We start from the raw sequence: 25463 nt of genomic DNA on the forward strand, positions 1-25463 counted from the left end.
CTCATTGGTCATGTGCGCGTTAAGTGTGTGTTGGAGGAGGGGCTCTATAAGGAAGTGGCAGATTTTCTCCGGTTGTGTATTTTCAAATTCTAGCGATCTCGAGCCGGTTTCTCAAACTTACCTACCCTACCTTTAAGACATGTTTCTTATTGAATAACTGCATTCTTTTATTTCAAAACATTTTAAATCTGTTTTTCTATCATAATGGCATTTACCCCAAAGACATGCATTTGGTTTGTTGCATTATATTAATAGCTTGAGTTTATTGATGTACTATTGAACAGTTTGGTTGATGCATCACAGTGTAATGTAATGGACTCAATAAATGATGTACCTTTGATACGACCAGCTTGTTTACTGCATTCGTTTCTGCCGTAGTATAAATTGAATGTATTGCAATTCATGTGTATGATTACAATATCAAATGAAGTATGTTTTTTTTAAATATAAATTACATCAGAATGTTTTATAATATGGTGCCATACCTTTTGTACTCTACTGTCATTGTATATATTGTTAGGTCATAAAATGTCAAAATATGAAAACATCTGTAAAGCAAACTTTATTGTGCTGAGGCAGGAACAGTGCATTTTTCTTGCCACATCGCATTTTGTGCGTATAATCTGAAAAGTTGAACAAAAACTGAACAGAAATGACAAATGGACAATTTGGAAGAATCAAACAGACCAAGACAAAACGTGTAAGCTCTCAGAAACATTTACTGCGTGAGCATTGAGACAACCAATTGAAGTTCAAACCGGTTTTAAAGTCAACACAACCGGCGACACCCATACAAGCAGTACAAAAGATTATTGCTGGAATAAATAACTGCATGCAAGGAGTTTGATTAGTCAGCCATATTGAATCTGATATTTTATATTCTCACATTGATGAAGGAACACTGAAATTAGGTTTTTCTTTTTCCCCCCCCAAGAGGTAATAAATAAATACAATCAATACATTTGTATGAAATATTTTGAAGTTCGACATGTTTTTATTTTGTCGTTTGCTCACTTACAGTGGAAGGGGTTTGTAATCCATAATGTACATGAAGTACGACTCAACAAATGAAGTTACAGGCGCGGTAATGCTACGTTATTTTGTTCATTGCAGAAACCATGTGTGAATTATACTTTTGTATGCTGCCAAAACATTAAAGCCATTGTGCTGGTGATACACATGTAGGATTGGCTTGATTTAAGGATGCACTTCCGTTCTTGCCTATCTTTAATGAACCTTCAATAGGGCAGCAGTTAGCTAATGAAAGCAAAGGCAGTCTGCTCTCAACAAAAACAAACAGCTGGAGATCTGCAAGAGTGTAGCAACAAAAGAAACAGTAGGTGGATCTTTCTCGTGGGGGGGGTTAGTGTGGAGGGCGCGTGGATCTGCTATGCTATCCCTGATGAGTTTGAGCAAAAGGTAGTATGTACACATTGTGAATGAAACAATACATTTAACAAATGAGCAACATACAAGACCCGAACAGAGCACTTTTGTGTAAGACTTAATTGAAGTTGTAGCAGTTTATGCATGTACCCAGTAAATATAACGATTACATGCAAGGAAACTGGTAGCTCCTATTTGTAGAGTTGGACATGTTGTTGCTTATGATGAAAATCTACAGGGGAACGCTGCTAGAAGTCCACATTGAACAAAAAAAAAGAAAATGGATGCCAGTTGTTGACGGAAAACTTAACACAGAGACCAAGCCTGAATTGATCGACGTTAATTACAGTTACACACCTGTGAATCTCTGTTATATTGTCAACATGATATATTTATAAGAATTTACATAGAACACCTTGAATTTTTTACAATCAGCCAGGACAAGATTTCTCTTCTCCCGGTGTCTCGGTCCTCCAAGCTTCCACAGTCAACTCATTTGCTCCAGAGCAGGGCGATGGCTTTGCAGAGGCCCACGTCGTTGTAGTTGAAGTAGCAGAGACCGGCGAAGGTGACCGTGGACAGGACGAAGAGGCCGGCGTTGGTCATCTTTATCTTTGCGTCCCCATGAACGTAGTCTGTTAATATCTGCCCGATACCCCTAGAGACAAACACAAGCAAACGCAGAAAGGTTTTTAGTAGGCAAAACACTTTTTATAACATTACATACGTTTGTTGATAGCTAGTTACTTTAGCCATTTGCTTTTGGAGATTGCATTTAGCTTCAATTGCATTTCGCTTTATATATAAATGTGCTGTTAATATGTGGAGATTGTCCTGGACAAAACCTCTAAGTGTCAAAATCCGATTGAAAAATGGCGCTGGCTTTTTGCCGAGGGAGCCCTAGCGATGCCAAATACTGGGACGGAATATTAAAAAATGTTTTGCTTAGGTGTTAGCCTTTGACCTAGATCATCATTCTTTAATCTCTGTTTCTCGTTTCTCATGGCTCAGGCATGTAGCCTTGTAGAGTTGCTGTTATCTCTCTCACATAGAGGCAGCTCTGTCTCTTTCTATTGACAGTTCAATCATAAGCTCACACAAGATGTATTGTCCAGGGACACCTGGAGGTCCAGCATATCAGATGTGCAAGTCCCTTAAGTTTTGCAGAAACAGTTGTATTGCCCTGCTTGTTTAGTCTTAGTATGAAGAATGTTTATTCATTATTTCTGAACTAGTTAAAATCTCTGACTAGGGGAAAGATTCTTCAGAATTGGTTTGGGAAACGTCTGCGTCACCTCGTGGCTGCAGCAAATATCTTTGTCAATTCTCCGGCTGTAACTTCAAATAAACCTTCAGCTGTTTGCAATCAAGTTCCAGCTCTCCCGTGTTCCATTGTATTATGACTCCATTGCTCCAGAGGTTTTCCATTACAAGGGCAACCATAATGCTGATGTGGCCCGCCATGAAATTGAGTTTGACTCCCCTGGTCTATACTTATGAGACTTCATCCTCCATTGCTACGGCACGTCAGAGATGCAAAGCAATACAATAGCTAATTTAAGACACTTTGTTGTTGCCGTTAGGAACAGATAAATGTGCACAGTTTAGAGTACATTAAGAGTAAATTGATATAAGCTGCAGATGTAAAATGTGTTGTCTCAACAGCGTTATCTTCAACTTCCACCAGATAATGGTCCAAGTAGCAGAGCTTGGTAATTCAATGTTTTGAGCCCAATGCACCTTGGGATTTATAATTGATGCTTTATGTACAAAGGCTTTCCCGTCAAAGATTTTATTATAATTATTTTTATAAACAACAGATTTTATATGAGAGCTTGGTTGATGAATTGGCCAGGCCTCTACCTCCTTAGATGAAATTGCCTAATGTCTAATTAAAGGCATTCAGTTCCAACATTCCTTAGTGCTGTATAATCCTGTCAGGCACAGCCTACATGTACTAGCCAAAAGAAGAGGAACCTTTCCAACCTTCCCATGCTTCATCCCGGACCTTCAACAATGCCCATCGCAGCATCAGGTTAACTGGTTTTGGACACAGAGGACTTGGCAGGACCCTTGGAGGAACGCATTGCTTGACTTATCACTACTCATGACTGGGATTTGTGGCCTGCCCCTGCCAGGCTGTTAAGTCGGCGCTCAAACTGACGGAAGAACACATCGCTGCGACGCTAAGCTAAAGCCACCCTCTCAAGTCTGCAAACAAAGCCAGGCCTAATCGAGGCTGAATTAATAGCTGCTGACAGCCGAGGCAGGATGGCTGAACCCCCCCCCCCCTCAACAAAGCCCCATGGCATAACGTTTGCATTTTGTCCTGTGAGGGTCAGTGAGCAAGCTAATTCTATGACCTGGGTAGAGACGTTTGGGAAATAAGTTTGTGGAGGGTTCAAAGAAACTTTAATTCCAACTCCCCATACGCTCTATTTGTGTTAAATCCCAATCTGCTGGTGTATGACCACAGAAGTGAGGAGGGCTGTGACCGGGATGCTGACAAGTCAAATTAATACCCCATTAGCATTCGACTACAATTCCCTGTGAACCTCGAGACGCAGGGATTTACCCGTCACCTTTTCCCAGGATAAGGGAAGTCTATGATCCACTCAGTGACTGGTCCCCCTGGAGGCTTCAGCTGTTCAATGTCAGAAACACCCTTTCAGCCCCCAAGATAACTACTTTAAAATGTATTATCAAAAACTAAACATTATAATCTTGATGAAAGTAGGATGTTTGCACCTAATAAGTTGGTAACACACTGTCAATAGAGCAATTTACAGAGATATACAAGACTGGCCAAACCCGATCTTTGGTGTGTAATTGCCAAGTCAGCAGGAAGTGAAACTATGTCATCTCAAAGTTTTGGGCTAGAAGCATGGACGTGTAAAGAGAAGTAGATCCAGCGTTAGAGGCCAGTTCCCGTTCATTCTTAAAGAATCGCTCAGAGGTGCATGAAGCCAATACGTCTCGACTCTCGAGAACAAAAATACTTGAATGTTGATGGAATCTTCCCTAGATATTCTGAAGCCCATAGAGCATGCTCTCTCTCGTCCATCTTATCCTTAACCTGTTTAGCCCTCAGCCTGTTTTTCAGGTCTCAGGCTCGAAAATGACATTCCCAGAACAAATGACCATATCTTCCCTTCTAAAAGGGTTAAATTAATAATCTTTTTTCTCAAAGTAATGATAAACCTGTGAGTTGGATGTAGAAAAGTCAGAATCAATATAGATGTTTTTTATTTTAAAGAAAATTCAGATTTTACATAGTAAAAAACTGTAAATTATAGTGTCTCCGTCCAAAAATTCTTTTTTACTTATAGTGAAAACCACCCTTGGATGATGGTAAGGTAGACTAAAAGCTTTAGGGATCCAAAGTACAACATATAATAAGTACCCTGTATCAAGATTGATGCAAAACAAGTGACATTTGACCTTTTTAGAGAGATTTAGCAAAAAGAAACCACTTCTGGGGTCATTTGGGTGGATTTTCCATATCTCTGGCCCCCCTTGCTCGATTTTGATGGTTGACACCTCTTTCTGACCGTTAGAGCCAATAGAATCGAAGGGGGAGTCCCCCACACACACACGTTGTGAAGAGAAAAGGTGGGGGCTTCGCGCATGTAATTTTCCATCAGAGTGAACTTATCTCTAGCTTTGACATCTGGAAACGGAAAAGCAGTTTTAATGCTTATGGATTATCAGAAATCATTTCAAAGGGACACAGAGATTAACCTGTGGATTAACTTCAGCAGCGTTTTTATCGTTTTAATGCCATTGAAGACCACTTTGGAGAGACTACAGAGCCAAGGTAAAAATGTTAGCATTTTTAGCTACCTAGCGTCACCTGTTTTGATGTCCGTTTTTGCTTATAACGTCGCCATTTCGTATAATTCAGTGATAATGTCGGTGTCCAACGATTCTGTGTCACCTCACGATGTGAAACGATGTCATGGATGTAGAGAAGAGATACATAATAAGGTTTTGTGAGTGATTTTCGGTGCAGTAAGGTGTTAGCATTTTTCGCTCGTTGCTAATTCAGAGGCTCAGTGCTAGCATTGTGGGTTTTCTTTTGAAAAATAAATAAAAATGATCAGTTAGATGAGTTTCTTCCCGTTACATGAATATAAAACATTCATAGTTTATTAAATGAACATGCCCTCAGACACTGTTTCCTGCAAGATGTTGCGGCAGTGCCCCGGTACCGGGGTCTCTCGGGCTTAACAGGTTAATGAGATAAGATGAAACTTTATTTATCCCCGTGGGGAAATTCAGGCGTTTATAGCAGCAACAGGGTCAGAGTGAAAAACATGATTCACACAAGGTAAAAAATAAGATAAAATAGAACAGAATTTAAATAATAATAACAAAATGAAGCCCGCCTCAGAGCCGCTGCTTCACGCCCAATCTTGGCACAGTCAAATAAACGAATGAAGAAAAATAACTCTCAATTTGGCATTAAGCACATTTTTAAGACTTTAAGGACCTTATTATTTAAATAAGGGCTCATTAGGTGCGTTCACACCGGAGTACTTTGGAGTACTTTTCCCACAATAGTTCATCAGAACTACGATATATTTGCGTTCACACCAAAAAGCCCCAGGAACTAAAGTAGCTCAACTTAGTTCTTCAGACCCGCTTTTCAGGCCCTGCTAGAGAGCAGGGACTGTCGTGGGAGAAAGTAGTTCGTACGTCTGATTGGCTGTGCGGAATGCAAACCACGCCCGTTTGACTCTGAATTTTTTGTTGTAAGCGGCCATTGTATTTCCTCGCTACAGCACACCCGAAGAGATTCCTTTTGTGAAAGCAGTTATTATAGCAACACTAAATAAATCAATTGGAGCGGTGGAGTGATGAGGATGTGTCTGCGCTTCTGGCGATTTACTCGGAGGACGCGAAGCGCCACATTCAGAAGCTTCTACTGAATGAATGCAGTTTCTGTGGCTCTGCAAAGTTAGCAGACCTGGCAAAGTCATGTCGGGACGACTACCAAGGTAAAATAAAATACATGCACTGCACTGTTTTAATCTGCACAATACTGGTCTTAGATGTACTTTTATTTGCTCAGTAGATCGAGCTAGCCATGCTAGAACTTGCTAACGTTAGGTCCAAGCTGGCTAATAACATCTAGCTAGCTAGCTATTCTCATCCATGCCCGCTATGAACACGTTTTGACTTGTGAATAAGTGTGCAATGTTCTGTAATTTGCTTCACTAACTCATGGCACTAATCGTGTGTTTCAGGCGAGGTGTTTCTCTCAGGATTAGAAATTAGTTTTCCCCTCCGGGATAAAACGATAATATAACGTTAGCAATTAGCATGCTAGCTGGACATAATGCTACCTCTAACAATACATTAGTTGCTATAATTTCAAGTAATTTGCAACATTCATTCTACATGTTAATGGTAAAAGCTTAAACAGTTGATTACCTGCATGCCACAAAGACTGATGTTCTAATATTTTTGCACATTTAAGTAGAAATGTAATTGAAATTCTATTTACTGCCTAAACATTGTTCCTTCTCATAGTATTATCCTAAATAGTTTGACCTTGTTTCCTTAGAAGGCTTCTCAGACTACATGGAGGATCCCTCAGAGAAACACAGTTTCCACGTTCAGTTCCCCCCCGCTGAGAGTAGGCAGCTCCACACCCTGCGCCCGGTCAGCGGACACCATCAGGACTACTATCTGATCACAGAGGATCCCATCCTGACCGCTGCTGCCATACTGCAGCAAACAGGAGGGAACGGAGGTGAAAACACACTTTATACATTTAGATATGTGGAGCACAAAGAAAAGTGTTGAGTTTAACTATAAAAATATTAGGTTCAACTAACCTAATACCGTTATATGAACTTTGCTGTGTTTTCAGCGTAGCTTTGTAAAAGTAACATTTAGCAGCTAAACTGTGGATAACAAGTAAACCACATTGGTTTGTTATTCAATATGGCCGCCAAAAGCTTTTTGAATCATTACATGTCACTTGTTAGACGCTTTTATCCAAAGCTTACCTACTCAATACTGTGGGCAATCCCCACAGGAGCACTTTGGGGTGAAGTGTCTCGGGGACACAACGACATGCTGACTGCAGTGGGGTTTGAACCTGTGCTCCCCTGATCCGAACACCAACGCACCAGACCACTGCACCACACGCCTCCCTATCATGTCCTGAGAGCCCTCCATCCTCCAATTGCTAGTGCCTTCACCATTTAAAATGTTAATAGTCAAATCAAAGGTGTTCCCCGTGTTCCTCCTGTTGTGTGCCTGCAGAGACAGACTCAGAGGTGGAGATCGCCCACAGTGATGACTCTGACGTGGGGGGCTCTCTGTTATGGGCTGCTCCCCTTCTGGTATTTGGACAATGTTGTGTCGTTGTTGCGATTAAACTGATCTTGTATCTTGCATATTTCACCTTAGGAAAGTGGGCACGCGATGACAGCTTCCTTGACACCATCATGGCGATGGACCGCCGTGCCATGGTCAGCAAGGAGAATGAGGACCTGCGTGCCAAGGAGATGCACGACGAACGGCTGCTGCATTCACACAAGGCCCAGGAATCGAGGTGGAGCAACAAAATACCTTTCAGGCTGGGCTTCTGGCAGTGCTAAGCGAGCTGATTAAATCCAACAGGCCTTCAATACAAAAATTAAGAAAAACTTGTCGTCGTTGATAAACTGTACAATGACTTGTTGGGAGGCGTGTGGTGCAGTGGTCTGGTGCGTTGGTGTTCGGATCAGGGGAGCACAGGTTCAAACCCCACTGCAGTCAGGATGTCGTTGTGTCCCTGGGCAAGACACTTCACCCCAAATTGCCTACACCTGGGAGTTAATTTTGTATTATTGTGATTATATATATGCCACTGTTATTAATACTGACACTTCACTTTGCACTAAGGTGTGTCTGCTGCTGAGCCTATCTATTGTTATTAATTACATATATATATATTGCCACTGTTATTATATTGTTTTGATACTGACACTTATTGATCTGCTGCTGATAAATAAAAGAGAACCTACATTGCGATTAAACAGAAAATGTATCTTGCTTATTTCTCCTGACACTTTATCTTTATGGTGACCTGTGTAGCATCCTATACATCACATGTAAGTGATTATTCTGATACCATCATGACACCATGAAACTGGCGAAGCTTTATTTATTGTGTCCCACCCGATATGTGAAAAAGATCATTCAATTGTATTTCAAAATGGCGTCCATCAACACAAACACTATTTATAGAAAGATAAATGGTTAAGTTTGTAATTAACAGTGTTGTGAGTTCAATATTTTAATTAATTATAGTAAGGGAACATAGGAGGATATATAATAAAGGTGTTAACTGCTGAGCCTATTTACTGTGCAATACTACAGACATGTTAGTGGTATTATTTCTTATCTAACTCTTTCCTATGGTCAGACAAATCAGAAGTCATTTAAACAATTTGAGATTTTGTTCTTTTTGTTTCTCAATTGATTTTCCAGAATATGCACCACCTAGGCATAGACTTTATATCACAAATAAATGAATGACATGTACTACAGTAATTGATTATATTGATATTGCCTACTCAGATATAAATGTGTATAAAATGAAATCAATTCAAAGTTTCTTGCTGCTTTTAATGCAATTCATGGCTGCAGGGCAAACGTCCAAAATCCTTATTCTACAATCATTTAATCAAGACACTTGTGTATATTTTACTTTAATTTGTAATAAACAAAAAAATATGAATGGTTGTCATCAAGCTGGGTCGCCGGTAAGGCAGTCCATTCCTCCCTGTACTCATCACCACGACGCTCACACAGGTTATGCAATACGCAACATGCTGCCACCTGGATTTTGATATTGTCCATGTTGCAGTCGTTTCGCTTCATCAAGCACCGCATATCTGGAACACATACAAAGACACAAATTAGCCCTACATAACTCCATAAATCCTACATTAGATAGTATTAATGTGATTTACTGAACGTACCATTGCTGTTCTTTGGGCGTGATAACGGTCATCATCCTCAGCTGTCCTACGACGAAACATGTCCATAGCGTGTGCTTGTCGCCGTCCAGTCCTTTTGTTAAGGCTTCTTAACCGCGATCTGTATTTGTGGCTGAGTTATTGGCTTAAATAACTCAGCACCAAAACCACAACTTCAGTCAACTCCATAGCGTGTCTGACTGAGGTCGGAAGGTAAACAGAAGCATACAGCGGAAGCGGAAGTTTTTTTTCTTCTTCTCTCGGTTTTTTGGCGGATTGCAACTTTAAGGTGCATACCGCCACCTACTGTACTCGCCGTGAAGTTGTTTGCGGCCTGCCAGGAAAACCAAAGCAGAAGAAGAAGTGACGTCAGCGGCTCATTTGCCTAATCCACCCCCAGGAACTCATTTTGGTGTGAACGCGATCTACTTTAGTTCATCAGAACTAAAAGAACTCTCATGAACTAAAGTTCTCATGAACTACTGTGGGAAAAGTACTTGGTGTGAACGCGCCTATTGAGTACTAACGTTTGGCCACTTCAAAAATGTGCTTCAACGCCTGGCTCACTTATCGGGGGCTTAGTTAGAAATGGAGAGTATGGTGTTTATTCAATATGTTACACTTTAGGACAAAACCTTTACGGTTTTAAAACTGCAATATGGGTATTAATGAAAGCAATTGCCAACTTTCATCCTCACAAATAATGCCACCAAGGTCTGGGTTAGTGTTTGCCTGTCTCACCAGTGTCCATGCAGGGTCAGGGCAGCAGCCAGGGAGTAGTCGACGACAGGACAGGGGCTGAAATAGGCTGCGGGTCCCAGGGCCAGCAGCAGGATGCTCACCACTCGCTCTCCTGTCCAGTGCAGAGAGGCGGCTTTGGAGCCAGAGCCCGCTGTAGAGGGAAACAAACAGCAGACCTCAGTATCTGTGGCCAAAAGGTAAAAACAGTAGTGTCCTCACGGCTGTAAAGGAGTGTACCAAAGAAACTTGTTACATTATATTTGTTGGTGTAGTTTATATCAAAGCACATAATCCAAAGAATGTGACACTTGACACTTTTTGATTCTTGATGCTGCAAACACATTTTGGATAGTCTTCAAAAAGTTTTGTAACAACTTGGTAACAATTGTAGTGTTCCGAATTCAAAAAAATGTAGGGATGCTCGTGCCTATATGACACACGATAGCCATTTCCTTTAACGTTTCAATAACACTTCAGTATCTAGTGTAAAGAAGTTATCAACCTAATTAAAAAAATGTATTTCCTTAAAATAAGCCTGGTGTATTAAATTAACAAAGTCTTGGTAAACACGATTAAGAATCGGGCGAAGCTGAGCGACACTTTGGTATTTGACAGATGGATTTCTCCGAACTTCTGTCTGACCTCCTAACCCGAATAGTGGGTCAGAGTGGTAAAACCTGTTAGCATGAACCAGGTGTCAGATTACTGCCACCACTCGAGTATTTAGGGTGCTATAAATGAACCACAAAACACCAGACCTACATCAGAAAGGCCGTCAGCCACCTGCTTTCAGGTCAAACCTTTTATATATATACAGTCTACAGTGTTTCCCCTATATACAAATAGCGGCGGCGCAGCGCTGAAATATGCGCGCCGCTGCTAGGGGGCGCCAGCCAGGTACCCAAAAAAAATTAAATTTGTTTTTAACTTTTTTTTTTTTTATTAAAATAATAAGTGGCGACCCTTTTTCATTTTTGATTGTTTGTTATGTGGATTTGTAGTATTTGTGTTACAGTATGTTCAATAAAGGTGTATTTTTGCTAAATCTTGAGACATTGCCACTGTATGTACTGGCAGGGCCGATTTTTGGCATAGGGTTGCCAGATCTGGGGGGCGCTGCGCTGGTAGCTCTGGGAGGGGAAAAAACATTTTGGACCGTTGGCGCTCATCCTCATTTTTGGCCTTGATGTAACAACATTCATAATTAAGTAAATGTAACACTCTTTTCACCCCGGTTACACTTTTCATTTGCCCTGTACGATGGGCGCTGTAAGTGATGAAAGTGGGGGATGTTGGCTTATCAAGCGCCCGCAGCTCACAGCCAAAGTGCGAGCGTGGGAGCGAGAGAGCGAGCGAGGGAGAGAGAGAGAGAGGGCGCACCAGTACCGGCGCTGTTGTTATTAGAATCTGGTGCTAGCTGCGCTAACGGATATAAGAAGTAGATCTTTTTCTACAACCAGGGTGGAGGAGAGCTCTCCTGTCAGACTGAGAGGCTCAGTGAGGTAAAGGACTCTCTGAGTGTTTAGATAGTTAATTTTAGTCTAAGTTATCTCAGTGGGTCTCAAACAAATATGTGTTTACAAATTATGTAAACACATATTTCCAAGGCACTCCTTTATAATTATTAGGATAAATAAAAACAGGTTTGAAATCATTCCAATGTATACTATAGGACAGTAAACCAAAAATATTGTTTAAAGTTGGAGAGATACAAAAATATGCATAAATAAATAAATGTTAACTGGGTAAAATAAGATATAAATGAACAACAAAAATAAAATAAGTTACATGTATTTGTTATTGGCTATGGTAGGTTATTGGTCATGTTCACATACTTATTGATTATTAAAATAAAAACCGATCTTTTTCAGATGGGTGTTTAGAGTTGTACCCCCTAGATCAGGTCTCTAGTAATTGTGTGCTCAGATTGAAGCATTTTACTTTAAAATGTTCAAAAAAATCTTCCCGGGGGGGGCATACCCCCGGACCCCCCTAGAGGAGGTGATGTCCACCCCCCAATTAAAACATGTTCATACAATACTGAATACATTTGAAGCCATTTTGACGTATATTACCCATGTCAATAAGTTTCTGTTTTTGTAGTGTATTTGTCTTTTGTAGAGATTTTTCATTTATTCTTTATATATAAAATCTCGCCTAAAATCTTGCCTAGGGCAAATTGGATAGAACCGGCCCTGGTACTAGGCCTCAAGAGCCTTTCTTGCGCTGGCAGACACATAGAAACAGATTGGCGGGGCGCACTTCGCACGCACTAAAAAATTCCACACGCTCACATTATGCTGGGCCCACGTGCCTTAGCACCGCTGCTATGACTCCATCCTAGGGGAAACACTGGTCTATGGTCAAACCAGAAAAACTGCACCGTGCTAGTTTAGAGAGACATAAACACATCACTATTAAGCAGTGGTCGTCAACTGGGCCGAGCGCCACATCCACCCTGAAGAATAATAATGAATTCAAAAACTGCAATGACACTGGATCACAGAAAATACTAAATTAATACATATGGTGCCCCGCTACGTGTTCCTTCACATGTGCATTTTAGTCAGTCTGTTGTACCTGCTTTGTTTAAACCAGCACAACCTACAGTTAAGGAGTGAACTGTGTAATTACATTTCGGTAATTATACATTTTAGTCATCACATTCCTCAGTGCGTTGCCTCTTTGGCAGAGCGCTTTTAATGTCAACAATGTAATCATTATTGATGTCACACTTTTTTTTAAAGAGTCTGTTCCTAAAAAAATAACTTAAGTTTAGTAATACATTAAAATATTGAACAATTAGAGCTTAGCTAGGCATAAATAAAAAATGTCTTAATCATTTGAAAGTCCAACCTATAGTGAGCATTTGTTAAATTCTGGCCCTTTGACACATGTAGATGATGACCCCTGCTCTACAGAAAAGCAACACATTCAAATAAAATGTAATAAAAAGGCAAACACAGATTAAGAGAGGTATCAAAATGATTTCCTTTGACACAAGTTAGACACCTTTACTTGCTCAGTGGTATTAATATTGGTCCATTCTCCGCATGTATCATGATGTGCTGGACTCTGACCATTTTATCAGATAACCTTTGGACAAAGCATTACTTGGTTAAATGAATTCTCATTTACAAGGTTGACAAAGTGCAGGTGATGGCGTTAGCTTGTTCACGAAACAGTGGCACTGGTTTCGATTGAACAAGTGGTCATTTCTGTTTATTTTATGTAGGGCTGGGCAAGTTAACGTGTTATTATCGCATTCATTAAAAAATATTTTCCCGCGCATTAACAGTTTTCTTTTTATTGCTATTATTATTTTGAAAGTCCGTTGCTCACTGGCTCTGAATACACATACAGACAAACCATAGGTCACAGGAGGGGTGGGATGCTGATCAGTATTGGCTTGGATGGGCGTCATCACGTGTCTCAACCAATGAGAGCATTTGGGGCGGGCCTTAGACTGCTGCAGCGCTCACATGAACCCGATCATGGTGAAAATGGAGAAAGGTACCGAACTCTTACATGGACATTTTAAATCTCTTCCAGTCGGCGGAATTGATAGGACCAGAGTTATTTGTAACCACTGAAAGTTGAATTGTATTACCACTGGACTCTGAGCGTAACTTGTTTCTCTAAAATAAACTAGATAAAACGTAAATGCCCTGGAAGTGGCAAATAACTTTGGTTTTATATTGGATTTGATTACATTAATTCATGTTGAAGTTGAGATTTACAAAAAATACTACTTTTGAATTCATTATTGAATTTTGCGAATAACAATGTGATGAATCGCAGAAAACCAGTACTAATGTTATGTTATTGGTTTGCGATATATAACGAGGTTTACCTCAGTTGTGTATTAAACTCCCTGTGTATTCTTTATGTTTCACTGCATATAATCCATCTGTCAACAACACTGACCGTTCAGAGCCTGAGACGCATGGATCCTTGCTGTCAGCTGGTGGGGCTGCTCCTGGTAGTTGTGTGGTACAACCAGCGGCCTGGCCAACAGAGTGCCTTGGTAGAACAGAGCTGAAGAGAGAAAACACCACAACATTTTTTTATTTTATCAAATGGACAAAAATATGGAAATCTAACCACAGCATAAACTGTAAACCAATAAATCATGATACACAGCTATAAAGTATTGCATTTAACGCATTTCAGCTCAGCACACAACACATATTTTAAGATAAAAACAACTATTATAACATAATTAACTGTTCTGTCCATTTACTAGAATAATAAAAAACGAACAAAAATGAGTAAGTCATGTACATCTATGTTAAATAAATTATTATATTAACCTAATTTAGTTCTGACTTTAACTTTTAAACTTTATTCACCCAGTCACTCGAGCAGCATTAAAACTGATTTAGGGTCCAAACTATATAGTTATAAAATGTTCTGAAATAATGTTTGTGAATGTGTTTCCATTAGAGATAGGTTCAAATACAATTACAATAGGTCTTCGCACACTTCGTGCTCAGGCCCTAATAAACACAGACCGTGGTAAAAACGAACTGGCTTCCACAAAAAAAATGTTCACACTTGGTAACAAGACAGTCAAAGGAGGCCGTGGCGAGCAGTCTTAACCTCAGATGAACTTTTACTTATGTAGAATAAGGAATATACTCAAAGCTTTTTTGTTTATCTTATATATGCCGAATTGAAAACAGAGTCGTGTTATCTTATCCAAGGTTTGTCGAAAAGTGTTACCTTGTATGTAAGTGGATCAATAAGCGTGTTAACTTATAGTTAGTACAACTTTAAGTAGGGTTTGGCGTGCAGGTCTGCGTAATAACGTCATGGACATCTGATGTCATCATGGTCTTCAATTCCCCCTCAGTGCACAATACTGTTTAAGACATTGTCATAGCCAATAACTGGCGCTAACCAGTGATGTGGAGAAGAATACACTTAACATTACAATAAAGGCGTGCTTGGTAATTTATGGCTTGACTTGAAAGTAACAATATTAGCCAGACATGATGTGTTCGTACATAGCTACTGTTCGACCTCCCGTCTGTCAAATCGCCCTGCTATCAGACTACTACACTATAGTAAGCATATATGTTTAAAAAAAGACAGACACAGTGAAAACAGGCAGAAGTACTCACGTTTGACTCCTCTGCGACACACAGAACTCAACCTGACAATAGCCGCCATGATGATGAACCAACCAAGGTCACCACAGTTACCCGGATGTAGTTGTTGAGTCGCCAGGACAAAGATGTTAGAGGACTGAGGTGATCATGGACACGTCCTTTTTTTCAGAAGATGGGGCCCCTCATTCAAATCAAATTTAGTCTTTAGGGTTTACATAATCCCAAAAGTCTCACATGATATAATGGTTTAAAGGGGTGTAAATACAGTCCACTCTGTGCAAAACTACAAAATTAGGTTTACGTTTAAAATCCTGTCTAGCACAAAAAACAAAACAAGTTAAAATAATGATGAAAAAGAAAGTGAAATAAATGTAATTATTCACTGACTTAAAGGTAGGGTAGATAAATTTGAGAAACCGGCTCGATATACACTTTTTGTTATATTCCATGGAATGCTCTTAACATCCCGATAGCAATGAATATCTTAAGTGCTTTGACAAAAAAATTAATCTGTGGAAGCCGTAATACTGTAAAAAGCACGACCAATCATTTTAGCCGCCCGGCTAAAATAACTGGATGGCCTACCTGCCTGTCAGCCTTCCATCTGTGCACAAATTTATCTCGTGCCCTCATTGGTCATGTGCGCGTTCGTGTGTGTTGGAGGAGGGGCTCTGTAAGGAAGTGGCAGATTTTCTCCGGTTGGGTATTTTCAAATTCTAGCGATATCGAGCCGGTTTCTCAAACTTACCTACCCTACCTTTAATTTCTACAATGTGTTTTTTAATATTGGATTCTATTTGGTTTTATAAATGCATTCATTTATAATATCAAATCAAATCAAATCAAAGTTTATTTATATAGCCCAATATCACAAAACACGTCTGTCTCAGTGGACTTTACCAAAACAAACAACAACATTTTAAACAATCAAATTACCGGAAAATAATGAAATGACAAGATCGAGTGTAAAATACAAATATAAATAAAGTGAATTAAGATACAACAGAAAAGACAAAACAAATACAATAAAACAATACAATACAATATAGTAAGTCATAATACAATTTCTCATGTAAATACATTCATTAATTCCTACCTAGAAGTGTATTCATCCATGCGCAAAGAGAGGCTCTGTATTATATTTATTTAACCTCAAAGGTCTTGTCTGACATGGACTGAGCATCACAACGCTTTTGAGTTGACACTTTTTATCTCCAACTTTGATACAATATATATCGAGTATACAGCAAGTGAGCACCCATTGGAAAAATATAAATGATTCAAATAAAAAAATGACAAATATTCTAAATTCTAAAGGTTGCTTGTGTCACGATCTGTCTGTGTTGTGTTTTGTCTTGTCTTTTTCTGTCTTTGGTTTCCTGTTTTGTTTTGAAAAGTGTTCACCCCCGTGTTGCCTGTTGCTTCCTGTCTCTGTGTTCCCTCCTGCCTGATTGCCCGATTGTGTTCACCTGGTGCCCCTGTGTTTTCTCCTCCCTCCTCACCTGTGTCTTGTTTGTGTGATTGGTCTTGTGTGTATTTTAGTTCTGGTTTTTCTGTCTGTCATTGTTGGTTCCTTGTTTGTATTTGACTGTGTGTCACAGGGTAGTGTTCTGTGTTTCTACTTTGTACCTTGGATTAAAGGAATATTCTTGGAAATCTGCATTTGGGTCCTGCCTGCTTACTCAACCCTGACAGCTTGTGAGATATGTACAGGGGCGGTTCTGGGGAGGGGGAGGTTAACAGGGGCCAGTGCCCCCCTAACCCTGACCTGTAACCCCCCTGTGGCCCCTCTCCAAGTGACAGGTTCACAATATTACTATTTATTTGCTATAGCGCTAACTCAGCATTCTAGTCGGACCCTTTAGAGCGGTACACTTTAAGTTTAGTAACTTAAAGTTACTAAAACAAATACTGTAAATAAAAAATATAGCTACTGAAACAATGTTGTTATTGAAACAAAGCACTTTAAAGTGGACCTATCATGCTATATTTGAATAATATAGTGTAGGACCATACCTATATAAGGCATAAGCGCTGGAGACGCTGTAGTGCATATGCCAGGCCAGTAGATGGTGCTGTTCTCACTGAATCTGCCCTTGCAGAGCAGAGCTTAAAAAAAAGTGCAAATTGAGCGAAATGAGGCATGGCTAAAATGCATGATCTGTTTGGTATTTTGAAAAGAAAAAAGTATAAATATGCCTTATATAGGTATGGTCCTACACTATATTATTCAAATATAGCATGATAGGTCCACTTTAAAGTTACTGAAATAAATAACTATATAGAATCAAATAGAAATGACTGTATTTTATGTTCATTTTATGCAATCACTTTATACTGTCTTTGTCTTTTTAACTCGCATTTATTGTGCCCTTCTCATAAAAATAACTGGCCCCAGCCTGGCCACCCCAGTATAATTGGTCTAATTTGTAAAGAATTGACCCGAATGAAAAATCTGTGAAGGAGTAGGTTGATTGAAAATGCTTCTGGTCACAGTTTCTTTCTTCAGAGGCGGATCCTGTTCATTATAAAACATCTTTGCATGCGTCACTTCCTGCTGATTTTGCACGCAGATTTACAAATGACTCAGAGAGCAGGCGCCACTCTGTGTAGCGCATCCCACGGTTTGTAGATCAGTGGTGTCAGACACGCAGCAGCGCTCACTTGCGGTGAAACCGAAGGTCACCTCATCTCAGAAGCTTCTTGTCAACAGGAATACAGACTCGTCCTGTAACTATTTGAAAACGCAATGGACAATTTTGAAAATTTCAGTGCGTCGGACAAAGCCGAGGCGGCGGAGCTGCAGCGTATGATCGCGATAGAGCAGCAGAAGGCGGAGTTCCAGGCCCAGGTGTGTATGCTAACCATGCTAACACGTCTCCAGTTCATCTGTGACTTGGAGGCCACATGCAGCAGGGCAACTCTCTGTTAGGAAAAGTACTTCTCTTAACACGTATTACAACTCAAGGTTTCTTTTCTTCGGGTCCCACCGCTTAGCAAGTGTCAAATATTAAAGATAATATCATTTCAAAATGACTAGAGTAATAGAGTTTTGAAATTCAGTTTGAATTTTCAAAACTCCATAGACACCAAATCAAAGAGCCAGCAAAGCCTAATTTTGCTGTTTGACTTAACTTCAGAACATGCATATAAATGTGCTAAAACAGTTATAAGTCTGGGAAAGTGGGAAAAACTGTAAAATACCTAGTATACTAGTATATATCTGAATTATCCCTGCTTAAACCATATCCCACACAGTAAGACTATTCTAAAATGATATTTTTTTGATACCTTATGTAATAGCTATTTATTTACATAGCTCAAAGAATTCACCAAAAAGGCAAACACACCAGAGTTTGTTTCATACGGGCTAGGTGTTAAGCCCCCCTTTAACAAATAATAATAATGACCCAGTCAAAAATTTGGTCTGCCATAATGAAGGATGTCTTCTTGATGCCTTAAGTGCTGTTCAAAGTAGTGATGATACACAACAAGACCATCCTTCTGAAGTCTTTTTTATCACACTAACACGCTCCTATAACAATCTACATACACGTAGCCATGCCTAAGGGAGCAATTTGGGGTTATTTGTCTTGACTGAGGTCACTTTGACATATTGACTGAAGGCTATGGGGATCGAACCACTAAACCTCCGATTGGTAGACCCACCACTGAGCCACAGCTGCCCCCCTTATAGTTCATATCAGCTGTTGAACTACTTTTTTATATTTCTTTCAGGTGCACACCTTCACTGACGTCTGCTGGGACAAGTGTGTGGACAGTCCGGGCTCCAAGCTGGACACCCGGACGGAGACGTGCCTGGTGAGCTGTGTGGAGCGATTCATCGACACCACCCTGACCATCACCAACCGCTTCACACAGATGGTGCAGAAGAGTGCTCATTAATAATGGACTTACGATGCCAGTCGGACTGTCTAATGACATCAATACAATATTTAGTGTTTCAAACATTCTTATGGAAGATAATGTGAAGAAGACATGTTTTTTTACTGCATATGCCTTCGAATGCTGCTTCTGTAAGATTACATGAAAATTCTGAATGGCTGTAGCTGCAAGATGTACCTGTTTGAAATGAGGTCATGTCGTGTGACATTAGTCAAATGTTTATGATCCTTATGTCATTAACAAAATGGTACAGATTTCAGTGTCCCAATCGAAACTGTGTTAACAGATCTTGGTTCAGTGTCAAGTTGGATTTTTCACTTCAGAGGAGCAAAAGTAATATCATTGTACAAGGATATAAAACGTATGAGATGTTTTTCTTTTTTCATAAATAGACACCCACAACAACATTGTTTTCATATACATGTTTATTAAATGATAAATAAATTGTGAAACTCATCAAGGCATTCATGATTATTCCATGTTGGAGTTACCCTGACAGAATACAACTATAAATACATGTTGCTAATTAATACAGTAAAGTATATAATGCTTTATAATACAAAGAAAAACAACATGGGCCAGTATGATATGAAATTAATCTTAAAGTACCCAACAGTATGCAGTCTAGAATCTCTTGTTGCTGCAGTACTTGTGCATTAGACGTCGGCTTTGTTAGATTTACTGTTAAGAGAATACCAAATATTGACTTAAAAGTTATGTCATATGGCTTTGTTATTGTTGCAATAAAACTTAATCTAATATAAAACACAGTATATAATTACTCACATTTAGCAACAGTAAGTTATGATATACATTAATGCATTCATTAAATAGCTAAGCATTACACAGTTTGTTTTGTACCCTTACAGTATGTTAGTGTTATACCCTCTTAAAGGGTTGACAAAGGGCCCGTGTCATGCATCTTACACAGTGGGTTAGAAATGTGTTAGCATAAAACAAAAAACTTAATTACCATTTGAGCAGATCTTTAAGTGTGTTCATTCAGTAGAAAACAACTTGTTTTAACTAGTTTAAATAGTCTTTTTATACGTGTCCATGATGGTAACATATAATCTACACAATGGGACTCTGTCATATGTTATACCTATAAGATATCTCAGAAGTCATCCGCTTTATCTTGGATATTTACACATTTTCTCAAAGCACATTTTATTTAAAGTACTTTATTCAAAAAAATGTTTTAATTTCTTCAGCCTAAAGTAAAATAAAGTAACTGAAATACAGTATACAAAGTAGCTTAAATGAAATAAAACATAAAAAAAAATCAATTAAGATTGATCATTAAGGAAGAAATGTAAGCTAAATATATGTTAGACATAAAACTAAACTGTTAGGCCATTGATATTTCTAGCTGCCCTGAGTGCAGACTTCATGGCAGTCTCTATCCAGCCATGCGGCACGGCTGTGTGTTCTCCTGCAAAGTGCGCGCGGCCCTCACTCTGGAACAGTTCTCTGGCGTAGTGTCCCTGGTAGGGTGTGAACAAGGCGAAGGCTCCCAAACTGTAAGGATCCAAGCCCCACTTCTTCACCAGCCCCCCTGTCCACAGAGGCCTGATGTCCTCTCCATGGATCTTCACCAGGTCTTCCAAGACCACAGCCATGAGATCCTCCTCGCTCATCCCTTGGAAGAGGGTGGAGTCGTCGGAGCAGGTGTAGGACGCCAGGAGGGCCCCTGCGGCGGTGCCGGGGAAGCTGTGGCTGGGGTAGTAGATGAAGCGAGAAGGCCGGTCCGTGACACTCTTCCCTCCTCTGATGCCCTCTATCTCCCAGAAGCGCTCCCTGAAGCTGAGGACCACCTTGGTGGAGCTGGTGTAATGAACCGAGCGCAGGGCCTCCGTCTTGTCCCCGGAGAGAGGCGGCTGGAAGTCAATGAAGATGGCAGCCTTGGCTGTGGTGGTAACCAGGACATAGTCCGCTGTCATGCTGATCAGGGAACCTGTGTTGCCCCGGTCCTGGTACGTTACTGTCACGTTACTGCCGCCTGTTTGATTGATCAGCTTGACCTTGGAGTTCAGCAGGACCGTGGCATTTAACACCCGTTGGAAAGCCTGCGGCAGGTGTTCAAAACCATCTGTCACTTCAAAGTACCTGGGAAATATAAATATGTTTAATCACAGTTCATCATTAAAGCTGCAATAATACATCTTTTAATTCATGAAATGCCCTCATAATGACAACTTACAGAAAGTTATCACCTGATTCTAAAGGTGTCCTCAGGTCTGTGGAAAATTATAGCTTACTCCAGCAGAGGAGAGAAGTAACTAAGTAGATTTACTCAAGTACTGTACGTAAGTAAAATGTTGAGATACTTGTGCTTTACTTGAGTATTTCCATTTTATGCTACTTTGTACTTCTGCTCCTTTACAACTCAGAGGTAAATCGAGTACTTTTACTGCAGTACATTTATTTAACACCTTTAGTTACTTCGCAGATTTTGATCAATGATTTGAAAGATATTCAACACTTAAATCAGACTTTAGTTCCACCTGGAGTAAATTCACAAGCTACCCTGCAGTATACAAAGTCATTAAAACTAGCTGCCCCTTTACCAGCTTTGATAACACTTTAATGCATCAATAATTATAATCATAACATTTAATATATATTATTCTGAAATGGACCAATCTGATGAATCTAATGAGTGCTTTTACTTTTGGTCCTCCCTTATGTTGTGTTCGGGTCTCCCTTGACCCGTGTCAAGTTAAAATTATATAATAACTACGCTCTAGTTTTTTTTACGGAACAAGGCTTCATGATATCCTCCACAACAGCTATACTGTATAAACACTACAAAACTGATTTTGACAATTTTAGCCAAGTCTGAAGGTCTCTAAACAAAAGTGTATATTTTGGTGTTCGGGTCTGGGAAGACCCAGCAGCATTGTTGTCGGTGACCCGGGGTCAAATTTGGCCCAATCAAGATTCATCTTTGTCTTTAGACACCCCACCCCCACCCCCTTCATCCACTGTAACAATAAAAAAATTTTTACCTGGTCTTCCATCCCTCTGGCCCCCTTCACCCCACGGGAACTCGACCTTTCTCAAACAATATGTACACTAACACTTGAACCTGAACACACATATGCACGTGTGCAATAATGTGGTGTAATTTGTTTTGGGGCCATAACATAAAATTACAACAGGATTGTACGGTTATGAATGCATAATAAGTTTGTTATGATTTGTTAAAACAATATTGGATGATAGTCATTATTCTTTTGCGTTTTGGACTGAAATAAATCATGGGTCAAAATTGACCCGCGAACACCATGAACGGTAACAGCTTTTGAACACAACACAAGGGTTAAGTATATTTTGATGCTGATACTTTTGTACTTTTACTTGAGCAACATTTTGAATGCAGGACTTTAACTTGTAACAGAGTATTCCTACACTCTGGTACTTCTACTTTTACAATTCAATATCTGAGTACTTCTCCCACCTCTGTATTCCAGCACATTATATTGTTTATACATTACACTTTTGCTGTTACTGTTTAGTTTGGTTCATTTATTTCCAATCAGCTTAAACTCACTATAAAGCAAAGCAGTAAAAAACAGAGGGGAGGTGCATATTGAGATGATAATTCATTGTATAGCTACAAGTTCATACCTAAAAGGGGATAGTATATAAATGGCATCCTTGAGAGACCCTTAAAAAAGCTATTCCGGCTCTTGCTGAGCTGCTCTACCAATACGAGCCAATGCTAAGTCTGAAAACTGTAAAATTATTAGTTCTTACTCAGTGTTGTCATTGATGTCGGACTGTATGTACAGCATCTCTATGAGTGATGTGTAGAAGAGGCTGTTTTCATTCAGGATGTCCCCGATCATCCTCAAGGCTCCACGACTCAGGTTGCCCTCCTTCACCAGATATTCCTGTCAGCAATGGAAAATGTCTCATGTGATTTTTCATTCAGATTTAAACTGTGGCATATGTGACAATGTCAAAATGATTCATCTTTACCTTTGTTGTGTAGGAATCATATTTGTCCAACATGGCACTGCAGCCAATGGCATTGAGGTCATGCTTAACCTATGCACGGATTTAAATAGTGAAAAAAACACATTAATGTCGTTGTGCAATTAAAAAACAAATGTGTCCAAAGGTAGTAACGATGGCTTTAAGGGTTGGGATGTGTACAAACCTTCCAGAGTGTCTCACTGAAGAGTTGAGCAGCGGACTTCCCCCTCTCACTTTCTTTCAAGCTATAGTTGAGAACACCAGGGTTGTTTGCCACAGCAGTGGTCTTCTGTAGCACTCCATTGATCAAATAGTAGGTGTTGATGTCGTCTTGGATGAAGGGGTTAAGTGAAATTTGTAATTTGGAGACAAAGGAAAGCAGGATTCTGTGGAATAGATATATTAAATATGTTGTACTTGTAAGACAATTTTAACATTATTATTTTGTGGCAAGATCAGTTGTAGATGAAGTACATAGAACAGTTATTTGTCCGCCATTTTTAAAGCTTCTACTTGGATGCGTGTATACAGTGGTGTATCATTTTGAAGTGTAAACAAGTGTTACACGTATACTCAAGTGTACTTGAGTAAGGTACTAAATTAGGTTCTTCTTGAGAACTTAACCTTTGTGTGGTGGGCTTAAATTGAACCATAAAAAAAGTAACTCAAATAAAAATGATACAAACATTTAATATAATATATATTTTTACGTAAAGTATAACTTTATCATAGTTGACACTTGCTTGGTATTTTTTTGTAGCAGAGAGTAATTGCAAATATGAATTACATACGTTATCTATACATTGTTGGGGATAGTGGGTTAGGATTAGGGTTAGGGTCTTTTGCTGATGAAACAAAGTGCCTTCAACATTATTATACCACTATCAAGTTATGGCGTGCCAGACAGTTGTAAGACACGCCCCGGTCATCACTGTACTCACTTATGAAAGCTGGGGATCCTCATGGCGCCAATTTCTGCATACCAGCCCTCTCTATTATTCCTGAAGGTCTCCACACGTCCTCCAATACGGTTACTGGCTTCTATTATGGTCACCTTTTGGTCCACATAAACAACTATTGAATACACTTCTTCTCAACCCATATTTCCAGGTATCATCACTAGGCTATCCCCTCAGAAAAAGGTAAGTTATCCGTATCATTTCCAGCAAAGGTCTTTGTTTTACCTTATGTCCGGCATCTTCTAAGATCTTTGCAGCAGTCAGTCCAGCGATGCCCCCGCCGACGATTGCTATGTGACGAGGTGTCTTAGTGGGAGGCAGACCTTTATCCACAATGTCCAGAAGCTCACTGTAGTCTGTGTCTTGTAGGCACTCATACAGAGGGTCTCCAAAGATCCCACTCACAGCGAACACCACAAGCCCGATGAGAACCAGAGGAACTGATGGAACAATAAACCGTGAATTCAAGTGAATTAAAAAAATCATGGGGCAAATTCAGAAATGGAACAATACTTCCATGCTGTAAAAGTCAGAATGTAACAGCTTGCACTGAAAAAAGAAACAAAGCGTCCAACTTCCAGTTTCCTTTCCTTAATCCTGAGCTCACAAACACACAGCACAGCTCTAGCAGAACTAAGGATGTATGACCAATCATTGATTCCTATTGCACCTTCACAATAATCCACCTGTTTGGCAAAATATCTCACTTTCAAGATGCAGATTCAATGATTAAATCCATGTCAAATAATAATTGTAAAATATATATAATACACTATTAATGTAATGTAATAGCAGTTTAATTAGTACTTACATAATTTGCACAGTGCCATGTGAGGGATCATCTTGAGAATGGTACTCCACTTCTTCCTTCTGATACTGACACTATTAGAGGAAGCCTAACAAAGACAGACATGTTACAAGTTAAGTGGATAAATGTTCAGGAAGTACTGTCAAAGCAATTACTAGATACAAATCTCCTTGTAGTACTGTAAATGTGTTCACTTGAAACTGTTTTTTTTCTTAGAAAACTCTAGATTCTTAGAATTTGGTTCAAAAGCGACCAATCATATCATACGCAAATCATCTTAAATGGGTGAGAAATTCTCCTAGTTCAGACAGGACTATCTCTGTGTTCCACTCACCTTTGACAAAGGTAATGTCTTGTAAGTTGTCCTAAGCCTATGCATGACTGAGGAGAAATGACTGAGTCCCTGCTAAAACTAAACTTTCTAGTCTTTGTCTCTCCATCCATAAAAAGCCTGGAAAACCCGGACGCGTGGTATGTGTGAAATCCCACACAACGTCATTCTAATGAGGGACTGAGTGGCTCCTCAGGTCTTCCAGAAAAATGTTCCCACACCGGCTCAAGAGTCAACCACACTGAACAAATCAGA

General features: G+C 39.7%; 3 protein-coding genes across 3 annotated transcripts; 1 reads left to right on the forward strand and 2 right to left on the reverse strand.

Moving 5' to 3' along the window:
* Window positions 1-543: 543 nt before the first annotated feature.
* On the reverse strand, window positions 544-15309 carry sdhdb (succinate dehydrogenase complex, subunit D, integral membrane protein b). Its single transcript, XM_034113058.1, has 4 exons — window positions 15233-15309; window positions 14034-14144; window positions 10107-10257; window positions 544-2044 (listed from the first exon to the last, which is right to left on the reverse strand). Exons 1-4 carry the CDS (start codon window positions 15279-15281, stop codon window positions 1879-1881), a joined length of 477 nt encoding a protein of 158 aa, XP_033968949.1. The 5' UTR covers window positions 15282-15309; the 3' UTR covers window positions 544-1878.
* Window positions 15310-17788: 2479 nt separating this feature from the next.
* Window positions 17789-19582, forward strand: timm8b (translocase of inner mitochondrial membrane 8 homolog B (yeast)). Its single transcript, XM_034112911.1, has 2 exons — window positions 17789-18071; window positions 18959-19582. The coding sequence occupies exons 1-2, from the start codon at window positions 17970-17972 to the stop codon at window positions 19124-19126; spliced, it is 270 nt and encodes an 89-aa protein (XP_033968802.1). The 5' UTR covers window positions 17789-17969; the 3' UTR covers window positions 19127-19582.
* An 887-nt stretch (window positions 19583-20469) lies between these two features.
* On the reverse strand, window positions 20470-24911 carry il4i1 (interleukin 4 induced 1). Its single transcript, XM_034113305.1, has 7 exons — window positions 24881-24911; window positions 24295-24509; window positions 24052-24164; window positions 23295-23496; window positions 23114-23182; window positions 22889-23025; window positions 20470-21235 (listed from the first exon to the last, which is right to left on the reverse strand). The coding sequence occupies exons 1-7, from the start codon at window positions 24909-24911 to the stop codon at window positions 20470-20472; spliced, it is 1533 nt and encodes a 510-aa protein (XP_033969196.1).
* Window positions 24912-25463: the final 552 nt, after the last annotated feature.

This window comes from Trematomus bernacchii, unplaced genomic scaffold (assembly GCF_902827165.1).
Source record: "Trematomus bernacchii unplaced genomic scaffold, fTreBer1.1, whole genome shotgun sequence".
Classification (NCBI taxonomy): domain Eukaryota; kingdom Metazoa; phylum Chordata; class Actinopteri; order Perciformes; family Nototheniidae; genus Trematomus; species Trematomus bernacchii.